The sequence below is a fragment of the Eurytemora carolleeae genome, unplaced genomic scaffold, assembly GCF_000591075.1.
Source record: "Eurytemora carolleeae unplaced genomic scaffold, Eaff_2.0 scaffold62, whole genome shotgun sequence".
Classification (NCBI taxonomy): domain Eukaryota; kingdom Metazoa; phylum Arthropoda; class Copepoda; order Calanoida; family Temoridae; genus Eurytemora; species Eurytemora carolleeae.
In genome coordinates, this window is record NW_019396429.1 from 244,759 (window position 1) to 260,701 (window position 15,943).

Genomic DNA, 15,943 nt, shown 5'->3' on the forward strand with positions numbered 1-15,943 from the left:
GGGGGGTCCTAAAAATGTAAAAATATTTAGAAATCATTTTCGGAAATGGAGGCGCTAAGATAATAATACACAATTATATAAAGAATGTGATTATTTAAAGATAATTTAGATTGATTGGTTTTTTTTTCTTTCTAAATTTTCTTCGGAACAAATCTTATTGTTTTCATGCAAAACGAAAACTAAAAACAAAGCAAAAAATAAAAGAAAGAGAATTTAAAAAAAAAACTCGTGTTATAGCACAAAAACTCTTACTTACTTTACAGGAATTTAAGCGTTTCAAATATTCCAAAAATTACAATCTCTATAATCTATGTTTCAAATATTCCAAAAATTACAATCTCTATAATCTATGCTAAACTTACGTTGTGCAAAACTGTAACCAACACGATCTATCAACGTTGTTTTTTCGTTTTGGCCTTACACTTTTCGTAAAAATTAGAAGAAAAAATCTTAGATTGTTAACAAAAACGATGCTGATGTTTAAGTTTAAAACTGGTGTCCTAATGTGACTAAATTCTGCTTTACAAGTTTAACTAGTATTTATACAAGTTTCGCGCATTAAATGCCAAATTCTTGAAACTGTTGCTTCAACTGCATAATATTCAAACGTTATGCATATATATATATATATATATATAGGGGGGGAGCACCCCTCCCCTCTCCGATACCAGACAGATGGGGGGTTACACCTCCCATCCAGCAGGAGAGGGGATTGTATGCTATAGGAACCTTTTTCCCAGGCCCTGAGGGAGAGCAGAGACCTTATTATAGAGGAGTTCTCCTTTGATTTAATCTTGATCTTCTATCCTACTTCCTTCCAGTGTTATATACCCTTTGTGTTTTCTTACTTTAGATGAAGAGCTCATGATATCTATCTATCTATCTATCTATCTAACTATCTATCTATCTATTTTGCAATTTTTAAGCTTTCGAGTTTTAATAAGATATGTTTTTCATTCATAGGCTGAGAACTGAAATTCTGAATGTTTTAAGAGATATTTGGCGCCCCCCCCCCTTTAAGAAATATGCAGTTGCGCCTGTTTAGTTAAAATTACTAGTCGTATTTTCCTTATCTTCTGTTCAAATATAAAATCAAATTCCAACCCAGTGAGTCATCAACAGTTGTTAAATCATAAACTGGGAGAGTTAAAAAAATTTTAACTTTTATATTTAGAAAAGGACAGTGGTAATAATAGAGTTGGAAATTGTAGAAAAAGACAGATTTGATCTCTTGATAACGATTTTTTAGTATATTTTATACTACATTTTGTTGCTAGTCAAATAAAAAATGATAACAGTCGTCAAAAATGTCAGCAATGGAATTTTATTGTTTCACGTCAGGTTCATTATATTAAAAGATAAAAACAATAAATTACATTACTCCGACATCTTTCAGGATTAAAAATTTTATTTTTTCAAGTTAGAGAGTTTCAAATAAGTAACAATATTATGTTTCAGTAGGTTCAATTTCCATACTTTTTTAACGTAACTTTTAAAATTATTCAATTATTTTTATACGAACTTAATACTAACTGAAGGGATATTAATGATTTTAAAATGCTTTTTTAAAAACCTTCTAAAGTTTTAAAAATCATTTAATGAACTTTTTTCCCTCGTGCTCCCTTTTTTTCTTATTCATTTTTTTTAATGGTCTTCAGAAATCATTATTTTCTTTTGTCGGTTAAGCTTTGTTTTGTCATTAAAGGGAAAAAAATACTAAAACTTAATTTTCATGAATTCGCGTTGCCATGCATGTCAAATTACAAGGATTTCACGCTTTAAATTTCTTTATTTTTCGTATATTTTTTAAACAATGTGCACCTCTTTTTGGAATAAATTTTAGCTTTTTACCACTGATCTTTCCTGCTGTAATATTTTAACTTCGTTATGTAATATTTTAACTTCGTGATGTAATATTTTAACTTCGTGATGTAATATTTTAACTTCAGCCTTTCATCCTACCATTCATTCATTTTTTCTACTTTCATTCATTCATCCATGCATCATTCATTCTCCTTTCATCCTTATATTCTTCGAACATTCATCCTTACTTCTTTCTTTCATTCATTTTTTAATGCATCCTTTCTTGCTCCTTTCATCCTTGCATTAATCAATCCTTTCATGCTCATGTCATTCTTTCTTACTTTCTTTGAATCATTCATTCATCCTTTCATCCTATCATCCTTTGATTCATTCATTCATTCATCCTTCCTTTATTTGATTCATTCATTCATTCATTCATCCTTAAACTCTTTTTTGTTCCATTCATTCATCCATCTATCTATCTATCCATCCTTTCATCCTTTCATTCATTCATTCATCTTTTCATTCTTCATTCCTTTCATCCTTTCAAATTTTAAAACTTATTAATTTAATTCATTTATCCTTTCTTGTATCCTTACATTCATTCATTTTTTCACCCTGCATTCAGTTTTTTTTTCTTGTGTTAATCTTTGAATTCTGCATTAACGACAGAGTGCCATGTGTTAGATCAAACATCAAATGCAAAAACCAATACTCTTAAACAAACGCGATATATATTATGCTTTAAAAATATATATACAGTTAAACCCTATACAAGCAATACAATGAAAAAATTCATCAAATGTTCTATTCTTCACTTACTGATACTGGTTTTAATTATTTTTTTAATCAAATAATTCCATGGAGCTCTTTAAAACTGTTCCCGCATATTTATGGCTATTTATATATTTTCGCAAATACTTAGATTTACGTAAAATAGAATAAAACCCATTGAAAAATTGTCAAGACGACATTTGATACATTCTTTCGGTGTATGGCTCATTTAGGGTTTAACTGTTTATGTTGCAAAAGAATTGAGTCTTTGTCACAAGTTTAAATCTTTTAATCCCAATATCTTTGTAACCTTATGGTGTAAACCTTTGATATTTCAAACTTAGAATATTTAATCTAACATAATTCAGAAATAAGACATTGGGTTGCAAAGATATAGGGATACTAAATTCTTAAACTGTGGAAAAGACTTGATTTCTTTAGGACGTGTATTGTAGACGCGATTTGAGCTCATCTGCCGAACTCTCAGCAAAACTACTTGAACACATCCATCTTAAACAGTGTTTATAATCCAGTGAGCCACAAAATACAGGGTGAGCCACAAAATACAGGGTGAGCCACAAAATACAGGGTGAGCCACAAAATACAGGGTGAGCCACAAAGGAGGAGACTTTAATGACAATACTCGTAAATCTTAAACTCTGAAATTTGAGGATATAACTTGGTCTTAAATATAGTCTTTTATATGTGCGCTAAATGATTTTACAAAGAAAATAAAAGGCAACTAAGAAATAAGTCTAAATAATTCCGTACAGTCGTCTGAAGTCTCATCCTTTGAGGGTAACCTTGTTTGACAAAAAACGTTTGTGTCTTGCCAAACTTAGATTTTAGGGAAAATCTTATGAATCATGGAGGGGGAATTTTATAAATCAAACAAAACTCAGTTCTAACTTTTTTCGACAATTTTTTTTTTCATAGATGGAGGCGGGTATGCAGAACCCCCCACCCCTTACCCCGAGCTGAAGTGAACCCCCCTGAGACTGGCGGAAAATTATTTGAGGAATGTATATATCTGAATTCCATGGTGACCTGCATACCTTGCCTCTACCTTACTATCTTTCAAGCCAGGGATATAGTGTTAGACAGTCCTTTAGAATAATTATTTACAACAAGTTTACAGGGAAGTTCAGGGAATTATACTTTACCAAGGGTTTCCAAGACCAGGCAAAATTGGTGGAGGGAACATGTTTAATTTGCCAAAAAAAGTAGTCGTACACAATTTCATCGTTTTTGGGATGAAAATGTGAGAATTTTTTTTTAAAAAAAACTTCCTAGGGTGGGTAGTTATTTTACTTAATTGTCCCAAGGGACGTAAAGTAACGTCAGGATACTTTTTATTATGAAATATGTTGACTTTCAAAGAAAACTAAGCAAAGCATTTGTTAACAAAGATTCTAAAAAGTTTTGTATGAGTCAAATTTTAGAGCTAATTATTTGAAAAATATAAAAGTTTTCAACATTTTTTGAGCTTCTTGAAATATTTTAATGTACTCTAAGGGTAAATATAAAAAAAGATTCTAGAAGAATTTTTTTGTCCCATTTAAGGAACAGAAAAAATATTTCATTGATTTTTTTTCTGAACCAGTTTTGAATTTCAGTTCAAATATTTTTTTTTAATTCTTCTAAAAACTACTAATTAAGCAAATGTTTTTTAACATTGTCAGGTCCATTGGGACTTTATCAATTTAGATAAAATTAAAATTCTTTTTTTTTATTTACAATAAATGAATGAATAGTTATATATGGTCAATAGAAATATTGATAAATGATATTATTGTTAATTGACTCAGTTAATGGTTTATATGTAAAGAAGGGTAAAATCTTTGGTTTCGCCATTAGACTATAATTAAATCTCAATATTGCAACAAGAGTTTGCTTAAAGCAGAACTACATTTTCGACTTTGTCGTAGATTCTCCAGTTCTGATGTTCATAAAATAACAACAATCTAAAGGTAAAAAATTAATTTAAAAAAACCTTGCAAGTTTGATAATTCTCATGTGTAATGAAACTGCTTGCATTGTTAAGCCAAAGGTTGATGCATATACTCGATATTGATGGATGGATTTGTATACATTAGATGAATAAATAGATGAAAAGATATTTGATATATTAGAAATAAAACCACCTGAGACCTACTATATATATATATATCTCATTATTTCTTTATATTTTACATCTCTACTGTAAATAAAGGGGCTGCTTCTAAACCAAGCAAAATATAATTTCTTTCTTTTCAGCATTTACATATATGCATGTGCTGTATCATGCAAGCATTTTAGTACACATATATTTTTATATGAAAAGATTTCCAAAAAAAAGAATATTTCAAAATTTCAAATAACCCTAGAAACAACCTTTTATGTATGAATATTAAAAACTGATAATAATCTGTAAAGATATGAAGGGTAACTATGTAAAAAATAAAGGATGTTTTGTAAAACACTGTTGGGTGAACCCAGCTTTGCCTAGAACTATGAACTGTTCCATTCCCGTGGTTCTACCGAGTTTCCTAATTAAAGTTTGAGACAAATCAGTCCAAGGGGTTTGTGAGTTATGATCAGACATCCAAACATATATTTATAGTAGTTTGTTTTAAGTAGTTTGTTGTGATGTCTAATCCGAACTGAAGAAAACAATGAATTAAGAAAGGGTGGGGTTGAGAATGGTTGGTGGGGGGGGGGCACCAACGGTTTTCAAATAAAGGTCTTGACATTTAGCATAAATATAAACATTCCATTGGAAACGCGAAGAAAAATGTTGGAAAATATGAGGAATACGCACAAACTTTCTTTGTTATCATATCCATAACATATATTAATCCATCTTTTTATTTAGTTAATGTACATCTAAGAATTTTTGAGTTAATAGATGGAGCTAGTAAACAAATAATCCTAATAATTTGTAAGTAAACAAATAATCCTAATAATTTGTAAGTCTAATTTTAAATTCAAAGTTTGTAAACCGCCTTGATTTCTATAAAATTATAAAATTTCCAAGAAAAATTAAAATATTATTTCGAATTTCTTTTAATTGAAGCGTTTAAAAAATCTTCAAATAATTTGGTTTTTTTTTTCGAAAAGTACTTAAAATTTGTGCAAACCAAGCCAAATAACCATCTTTGGCTAAGCGGTTACTGAAAACCTCGATTTTTGTTTACATATAAATCATGTAAATAGGTTCTGTAGAACTTTGAATGCTTAAAAGCACCCACATAATCTTTTAATAGATATTGTATATCTTTGTATATAAAGTAATATTCTCTGTTTGTCTGTTTGTTTGTATGCCCGATCATAACTCAGGAGCCCATTGATAAATTTGCCTCAACTTTGATTGAGGAACTCGGTAGAACCACGGGAATGTTTAAACTTGGTTTAAAAATTCTATGTTAAGTTGGTCGACTTTTGAAATGTTAAGTTTAGTTTAGCAGTTTAGCTAGTGTTTAATAAACATAATCAAAATTATTAATTTGGACTGAAAAGATTAATAGAAAAACAAATAATCAAAAAAATAAACTTTCATAAAACTAAATAATTGTTTTTATAATATACTGAACTCTCAAATGTCTTAAACGTAAATATCTCCGGTTGAATCTTGAAATCTAAAAAAAAAATCCCTAAGATCATTTTCAAAAAGTTTTACCTCCGGGGAATGACTTGTGTCATTTAAAAAATTAATTAAAAAGATTTTCTACCTCATCGTATCCCATTAGAGCAAGCTTATTAAGAGTATCCTGAAGTGTCTCTTGAACAGTTGCAGCTCCATCCCCGGAGCTGCTCTCGCTCAAGCTGCTCCCACTCCGAAGCTGCTCCGTCTCATATTGACGATACTGTTCGTCAAACCTGACATTGTCATAGTTAAGTCTTAATTCACCGTTGAGTTGTCGTAGATGATCACTGTTAAGATGTCGTTCACCGTTCACATGTCGATCGCCGTTTAGCGCTCGCTGTTCACCGTTCAACTGGCGCAATTGATCGTTATTGATCTGTTCGCTATTCAGCTGTCGAAGTGTGTTTCTGAACAGCTGTTCTCCTTGCTGTTCAAATGGTCGAAGACTGTTCCTGATCTCCGCAAGTTCCTTGGCCCGGTAACCGTTACGGTTGTTTTTATTTTTCTGTTTGGCCGTTGGTTCGGCAACGTTGTTGCCTACTGAACTCATGACAGTCTCATGGACCATACCCTACACAGAAAATAAAAAAAATTAATAATTTTTAAAATTAATGACAAATACAACTAACTCTACATTTAATGAGTTATATGCCCGGTTCCATGACTGAATATAAAAATGATTGAGATTTTTTTCTTAATAAAAATTGAAAAAGTTCATTAGCGGTTTATCTGAAAATTTACTTATTTGTACAACGTAATCACGATAAAAAGGGAATGATCTATTTTAAAAATGGAAAAACGACAATTTAATGGGTATCCTTGTGAATCGGATTTAAAATGTTCGTTTTAAATAATAAATATAAAACGAACAGTCCCTTTATATTTTACCTGATCTGCCCCCATACACCTCTAGACTTAATAAACATATTCTTACATCACCCAACATAGGACAACATCCTGAAATAATAATAATAATAATAATAATAATAATAATAATAATAATAATAATAATAATAATAATAATAATAATAACAATAATAATAATAATAATAATAGTGATATTGATTATAAAATGATAATTTTCATAAATTAAGATATGTAAGTCTAAGAATAAATTGCTGTTGCTCCATATTTCTCAAAATCCCTTTAAGTCTAGCTTGACCGAGACTCCAAATATATAAAAAATAGAAAAAATTTTAAAATTTCTTTTTGAAAAAATATTTTTACACTAAACTTTTAAAAGCAGAAATAAGGTGGAGTAAGCAGACCCAGTTCAGATGGATAAAAGATGTTCCCCTGAATTAATCTGGGAAATTCCCGTCTACGTTAACACTTACCTATACACATACACTAGAAGTGTGCATGTGTTTTGTACTTTCCTTAGAATATACAGTAAGGAACAGAAAACTCTGGAATTGGAAAACAACATTTATTCTCAACTTAGGATTTTAAATACAGTGAACCCCTTAATAACGAACACATCGAAAGAATTTATCAAATGTCGTATTCTTCACTTTCTGATAATGGAATGTTGTAAATAATTAGTTTTTAATTAAATGATTATATGGAACTCTTTAAAACTGTTCCCGCATATTCATGGCTTTTTATTTATTTTCGCAATTACTGAAATTTACCTAATATAGTATAAAACTCATTGAAAAATTTTCAAGACGACAATTGAAAAATTCTTCCAATGTATTCATTATTAAGGGTTTCACTGTAGCACAGTAAAAATGAGACATAGTTATTGTTCAGTATTAACAGACCAGTTTCTCTCAATAAGTTATTTTACGAGTTACTGTTAAAACTATTTGTCCCAACATCTTGAAGTATTGCTTTAATGTCGGCTTCCTATTCCACAGGTTTCTGGTCATCAATCAAGTAAACTTAATAGAAAAGGAACTTTCATCAAAAAATGTGTAATGCAGTTCAAAAATCGTCAAATTTTAAATGAATTTTGAAATTATGAATTAAATTTTTCATGCTTTTTTTAAAGTTACATATATATATTAAAGTGTTACTGTTACAGGCCATTTTCCTAGATTAAAAAATGGCCCAAAACCTATGCAAAAGACGGCGTTCTGTTTCAAAATGGTTACTGTGCGGGATAATTTAATTTATAAATTAAGCAAATGTAACATAATAATATTAAAAGTGCCAATAAAAAAGGATTTACAATTGCTTTAGTTAATTTCATGACAACCTTTGACTTTTAAAATATACATAAATCGCATTAATTGATTTGACAAAGTAAGAAATTATATTTCGACTGCATGGAACCATGTTAAATAATGTATAATGATAAAAAACTTAATATACTCAGCACAGTCGTTTCTGAAGTCTCATATTTAGTGGGTAACCCTGCAGTTTTTCGTTATGTGTTCTTTAGAATGGTTTTTAAGAAATCTAATATTGGAGTATCCTTGATTACAAAATAGATACTTTTTAGTTTAATTACTGTTTAACAGATTACTTTCGGAATTGTTCTCTCTGTTTTTCCTGTAAAGACAGTGAAAAGAGCGTAATTTCATTATTATTATTTTTATACAGAGATTGCAATGCCCGATTTACAACGAACCTATTGAAAATTTTGTCTGGTTAAAATGTGGAAGACAACGAAATTAATTCTGATAAGTTCTCCATTGTTTCTCATATGCAAGAAATGTGGCAGAGAAACCACAAATAAAAATAAACAGTTGAATGAAACAAAACATGGATATCTAATTCATACTTGATCAGACAAAGCTTTTTAATGGCGAGGTTATAAATCGGGCATTGTCATCTTTGCATGTAGAGTCACTTTTGAAATTACGCTTACAGTCCCTTTAACCATAAATTTTAGCGTGTTTTAAAAGGGAAGATGAGAAAGGTGCGGGGCTACTTGTAATAAAAAATCATAATAACTTACTTTCTTTTATTCTATGTTCCTCTCTTTTTTTACTGAATGGAATATTTTATATTTCTCCACAAATGAGACCGAACATTTCAAAAAGAAAACGCGATTGTTGTAAGTAATTGCAATGCTTATACAGATCTGTGCAAATTTCGAACTTATGGTTTGTAAAAATTTTAGCCCAGGTTTGAGGATAATTTTCGTGAATATATTTTTAATTTTCAAAAACTTATTCAGTGTAATTTTTTCCCAAATATTTTTTTAGAATGAATTATTTAATCATCAGCTTTCGTTAGTAGTAATCTTTATAATAAAACAAGACATTCGTATATATGTTCCCTAAAGCCGTCCAAACGGCTGGACCGAATAAGCTAAAATTTTTTTTTAAGGAACCCATGGATACCTTGGGGGTAACATAGGCTGAAAAAATTCCAAACTTAGTATTTTTCAAGTGTTTAATTTATTATAAAAAAAAATATTGAAGCATGTTGTGGAAAAGAAACTTTTACAGATGATTTAAAACAATTATTTTGTAATTCATTATTCATTCAAATTGACAAACCATTTTCTATTAAAGTATGCTTTTAAACCTGCAACTTTAAACTTTGAAAAGTACTTTTCAACTATGATATTCTTAGAAAATTAACCAGATTAAAGTTTTGATCTTTCTGAAGTTTAATTCTTTAAACCAGAAAACTTTCGCGCAAATTTGCTTGCGTATTTCGTATACTTCAGCGCGGAATTCCGCATGTTTGCGCGAAAGTGAAATTTACGGAAACAATCGCAAACGATGCGCAATTCCGTGCCAAAAAAAGTCCGGTCCTAATACTATTTCCTGGATGCCGCTTTGCCCAGAATTTGCGTCGGGGGGGGGGGGGTCACTTCAGCTTAGGTTTTTTTTTTTAAAAAAAAAGATATATTTGTTTCTCTTTGTCTCAGAAGGATGAGACGACTGTATGGAATTTATGCTTTCCTTTGTAGATAACCCTGCATAAAAAGGTAGAAAACATGCCTTTCATCCATGCAGCTCCAATCCATTCATGTTTACAATCTTTGTTTTTGTTTACAATAAAACCAGTTGTTAATCTGTTCTAAAACGTCACTGTAAAAAGTAAACAAACAAAACCCTCCTCTCCGTAGATCTACTCTTATTGATGTTCTCTTTGAACAGCCTAAACTCTGAAAACCAGCTTGAGTCGACCAACCCCTCCTATCCGTAGATCTACTCTTATTGATGTTCTCTTTGAACAGCCTAAAGTCTGAAAACTAGCGTGAGTCGACCAAACGGGGTGGGCCGCCCTAAATTTTCGCATCAAAATGATGGTAATTGATATTTAGAATAGACACTAATTTTAAGCGTACAATTTTGTAAAAAAAATGCAAACCAAAGAAATAATGTAAAACAACAACTTTTACTTCAAATATTTACTGAAAATATTCCAGTTGTTAAAGGGACTGCTAACGTAATTTCAAGTGACCTTACGTTTCTAGAGTGGCATGTCAGATTCAAAACGGTGCGGTCCTAAAATATTTATCTGAGAAACAATCAAGGAGATATTTAGTTTTTTCCCTTGAAAAGTGTTGAATTCTGAAGAGAAACCATAACTATAAATAATCAATTTTCACCAAGTAAAACCGGGACAACTTATTAGAATTTGAAGGGGGCTGACAAACCCCTCTATTTATGGAGGGTTCTTTAAATAGAATCACAGATTCTTGTCAATTTCAAATCTCGTGACACGAATTAACCAATCCAAAAAAATCTGTTTTTTTTAAAATGGAATTTTCTTTTACAAGAAGTGTTATATATATATGACTGGTTTTAGTTTAAATATAAAATGTTTTATTTTTACATAATTGCAAGTTTATGCCATTATGGGTCCACTGGCATGTTTTTTTTTTTAAGTTTTAAGCAATTAAAAAATTCCTTCAAAAATGAAAATAATATATTTACGACTTAAAAAATTCAAATTCTTCATCGGTAATCAACAATCTATAAAAAAAACTTCTAAATATGTTAGGACCGGTATTTTTGTAAGGAAGTAAATACATCTATTGGTTGAATTATAACGCTAAAATTTTGCTCAAAGTTTAGAATCATAATGTTAATTTAAACACCTAATTCTATGTAATTTATTAATTTTAGATTATGATTTAATTAATTCATTATTAATTAATTTTCTATTATATTTCCCTTCATAAATGGTAATCAAGTATTTCCCTGCACGCCAATTTAGTGTCTTTGCCACAAGAATGCAAGAATGCAGCATTTTTTGTTCTGTGAACTTCTTTTTTTGTGAAAAAAAAAAAAATAGAAATTGAAAATTTTCCGGAATTCCAAAGGTTTGAGTTAATGTTTTTAATGAAAATGAATGAAATCATTCATTGAAAAATATTTCTAAAAATATTGAAATACTATTCAACCTTGAAGAATATCTGGAAACCATCAAAATTAATTCTGTCATTAAAAATACGAAAAACATAGTGCTTTTTAATACCATAATACTAAGTTACAATACAAATATTCAAAAAGGTTACTAAAAGTAACACTTGCTACAAACTAGCTAATTGTCTACTCCCTATATCTTTGCAAGCTGATGATGTAAAGTTTTGTTAAACTATGAATTCTGTTAAATCCAATAATCAAAGTTTGTGATATCAAAGCTTTACAAAATCAGGTCGCAAAGATATAGGGTTTATAAATTTACAGTGCTTAACTGAAAAACAAAAGTACATTAGTTAGACTTAAGAAAAATCAAACCCCGCTTATTGAAAAGCTGTTTAAAGAACAAAAATGTTTTGAATTTCCAATATGTTATAATAATTTTGATTCTCCTATCCTTGTGTGTAAGATCAAATCTACAGGAGCTACGAGGTCTCCAAGTTGTACCAGTAGTTTTGTATTTTTCTCCTCTGTTACCATTGATATTTATATCTTCATGACCATGCACTGATCAAAATGCATTCTTTTGCAAAATGCGCAAATTTTTTAAGTTGTTTTACTAGTTAACCTTTTACAAACTTGTTTTTAGATGTGTACTGCAGGGGGGGGGGGGGCTCAGTAAAGGACGTAAAAAATTTTTTTTTTGAAAATTCTGTAAGTTTTAACTTTGATTACTTTTTTCACAATAGAAATTGAGTTAGAAAATTTGAGTTTTTGGCAAAGACTCAATTCCTTTTCAATTTTAATTTTTCCTTAAATTCTTTAAAATTCATTTGATTTTCTATCCGATCTTTTCTTTTTGTATTTCTAATGCCTTTCATCTTTAATTTCATTTAGCCTTTCTTCTCACACATATATGATTTGTTTGTTTATTATACAATTAAAATACCTGTTTTAGTTAGGCTACAAAAACAAAATCATGTTATATTTACTTTCAACTCTCTATTGATACATAATTTGTAGAAATGAAGATATTTTGTTTTAAAGTTTGAACCATGTTGTCAATCTAAAAGGATTTTATATCTGCGACCTAAACTGGTTTTGTGTATTGCAAGAAAGAGAAATGGTTTTACACTCTAGCTCTGCTGCTAAACCAGACTTTGGATCACTAGTCTATATACTCAGGTATATATAGAGAGAGAGATAAACACACTGAAATCCGCAAATATTTTGCTATTTCGTGGATTTTCTAGAAATAAATTAAACATTTTCCTCACCTAGTTTCACGGAGTAGTGAGGATCATCTTTACATAACATTTAACATTTTTACTAATTTGATTTACAGTGGTTTAAAATGTTCACTTTAAAATTCACATCAGTTAGGCCTCCTTGTGGTGTGACCAAGTAAGTAAGACTGCTAGTGCTATAGTGCAGTGCCTGAATTTCAGGTGCACAGGCCGGGCCAGGCCGTTTTAACACGGGATTTAGGATGGAGTTAGGCATGCTAGGCCGAGAAGCAGCCTGGTAAGGGTAAGAAAGGCGGTTCGGTACGACGAAGCCCCAGGATACACAGACCCATCTGACGGTGGATTGTAAAATTAATCTAGGAATTCCAAGATCATAACAATTAGGCTGGAGTGAGAGTATATAAGAGTTGTGTGGGAATATGAGGATTATAATGTTAGCGTGCAGAGGCATACACAGGGGGGGGACTACTAGGGCTCAGACCCCCCTCATGATCACTAAAATCTATTGTTTCCTTTCGAGGCCGTTTACGGGTGCTTCAATCGCCCCGGCCGGCCCCCTCGGGATAGAAAAAAATTGAAGCCCCCCTGTCTAGACCAGTTCCTGTTTACGCCCCTGAGGCTCTGAGCGTATATAAATGTATAAGAGTAGAGTGGAGAGTAGAGTGGAAAGTATAGTAGAGAGTAGAGTAGAAAGTAGAGTTCACAATTTTGGTAAATCGATCAAAAAAAGAGGAAACTCCTCAAAATCTTAATTTTAAAGGATTTCCGAAAAATTTGAAGAAATCACGGAAATGCATCAAAAAATGTGTAATTTGATCGGTTACCGCTTATTTTTGATCCGTTTCCGTGTTGAGGCGTTATCATGTCACCGTTCATATCTACACATTTTTATATTACTTTTAAGACTGCTTTGTATGTACAGGGTTACCCACAAAGGATGCGACTGAAAAGACGATCTGAAACTCTTAAAAAATGACAAACCCAAGGTTTAATTGAGTATTCTACCTTGAATTATAGTCTTTTATAGAATTCCGAAAGAAGTTTTCCACAACAATGCATACTCGTTCAACTACCTTACATAGCCGGTCACTCCATTTAATGATTCGACAAGGAAAGAAACAAGTTTACAGTTTACCGAGTATTTATAGAAACAGGCAGAATAAATTCTGTTAAGTCGTCTCTGAATTCGCATCCTTTGTTGCTAATCCTGAAAATATACATACTCTTATACTTATACTTACTGGAGACCTTTTTCTCTTTTGTAAAATATATTTATATTGATTTTGTGTCGAAAAACTAAAAATTTATAAATGTTTATGTTTATACAGCAAACGCATACGTACATGTCAATATTGTCATAATTATATTTCTTGTGTGTTCTTTTTTTACTTTTTAACAATCTAAACAGATTTTGGGAAGTAATTTTAAGCATATCATTTATTGTAGTATTCTTTTTACCACATGCGCCTCCTGGCCCTCCCTACCCTGTGTCTATAGATATTTTTTTCGAAAGCGTTTTGGACCAAAAAAATGGATAAGATAAGGTTTATTGCTAAACTATGATGATAATATTAACAGTACAAGTATAAAGCAATTAGGTGGAAAATAGCTTTTGGCTGATTTGATTATTTTTTCCACCTCGTTTCAATAATGATAACAAAGCATTTCAATTACATAGATTTAAGAAGAACTATTAGAGATCAGGGTGCGATTTTATCTTATGCAAAATAGTTAATACATTTATTAGAATAACTAGAGTTTAAAGTAATTTTCTGACATGTACGCAACAAATATCAAAGCATATTAAAACATATCTAATTAGTTTTAAATAAATAGCAATGTCAGAATTCTGGATTAGCAAATGACCTGGCGCTACCACTAAGGCCCTAATAGAAGTAATGTATAAAATTTTTTTGGAAAAAATATTTGATATCTTAATACAGTGAAACCCTTAATAACGAATGCATCGAAAGAATTCATCAAATGTCGTATTCTTCACTTTCTGATAATGGTATGTTGCAGATATTTAGTTTTTTATTTAAATGATTATATGGAACTCTTTAAAACTGTTCCCGCATATTCATGGCTGTTTATTTATTTTCGCAAATACTGAAATTTACGTAATGTAGTATAAAACTCATTGAAAAATTGTCAAGACGACATTTGATAAATTATTTCGATGTATTCGTTATTAAGGGTTTCACTGTAATTATGCAATGTTTTCAGATATTCAAGATAACAATGGATACCTATCTGAAGATTAAATATTTTCTTTAAATAAGTTATTTTTTACTTCTATAATTCCTCTAAAGTTTAGGGGCTCATGGCGGCCGTGCATCTCGTCAGAGTCGAAAGTTAGCATTATTCTATAAAATAAAACATAATTTTAAAATGTTGGAAAACTTTATTGGTTTTGTGAGGCCTCCTTATCACATATATTCAACATGCATATAAATGTTGCATCAATTTTCAAGACAGGGTCGACGTGTTCAAAGCACGTTGGGCTTTGATTTTACCGCTTAATTACTCACTTCCCTAATCCTTTACATTTTATAACTATAAGACACTTTTTTATTTTTAGTCTGTAATTTTTAACTTTTAAAGTCTTTAAGAAGTAATTGGTAAAATTCTCATAAATTTTTGCGTAATAACTTGTAACTTTTAAATAACATTGCCTATAGAAGTTAGGGTTTCCATGGCCCGGAATTACGAGGAATTTATAATTCACAATGGTACCCAAAAAGTATCAAATACGATATCCATTCTTTTTTTGGTTTGAAAAGTGTTTATATGCGGTTTCTCCTGCTCAGGGGTGGAGATAAGGATTCTGTAGGGGGGNAAATTTTTTTACCCCCCCCTAGAAAAATATCATGATGTATATCAAATTATTGGTTTTAATTGGGTTTGATTTGCATTTTCCACTCATTTCTGGGATTTACAAACTCCATCAAATAAAGGCTTCATTTCATACCTTTCAGCTTTCACCTTGTTTTATACCCTTCATTTTATAGTCACTCATTTTACATTAACTACAAATATCTGTAAAAAAAACTGAATTTATTTTATTTTAACTAAACTTTTTTATATTAAGTTTGCTGGCAAACATTGACAAAAAAGGCAGTAATATAAAAAATAATAGTTTTACTCTAAGAGGAAGAAGATGTTACTTTTTTAAATCTTTAGAAAAGCTACTCTGCAAAACTTTGAAAAAATATGGT

General features: G+C 30.5%; 1 protein-coding gene across 1 annotated transcript in view; it reads right to left on the reverse strand.

Moving 5' to 3' along the window:
- LOC111703132 (uncharacterized) overlaps positions 1-12,993 on the reverse strand; it is a 24,830-nt gene extending 11,837 nt beyond the window's left edge. The window contains exons 1-3 of the mRNA XM_023475001.1: positions 12,756-12,993; positions 7,091-7,159; positions 6,288-6,773 (exon numbers count right to left, since the gene is read on the reverse strand). Of these exons, the coding sequence (XP_023330769.1) occupies positions 6,288-6,773; positions 7,091-7,105 (501 nt within the window). The 5' untranslated portion in view covers positions 7,106-7,159; positions 12,756-12,993. The remainder of the gene's footprint in view (positions 1-6,287; positions 6,774-7,090; positions 7,160-12,755) is intronic.
- Positions 12,994-15,943: the final 2,950 nt, after the last annotated feature.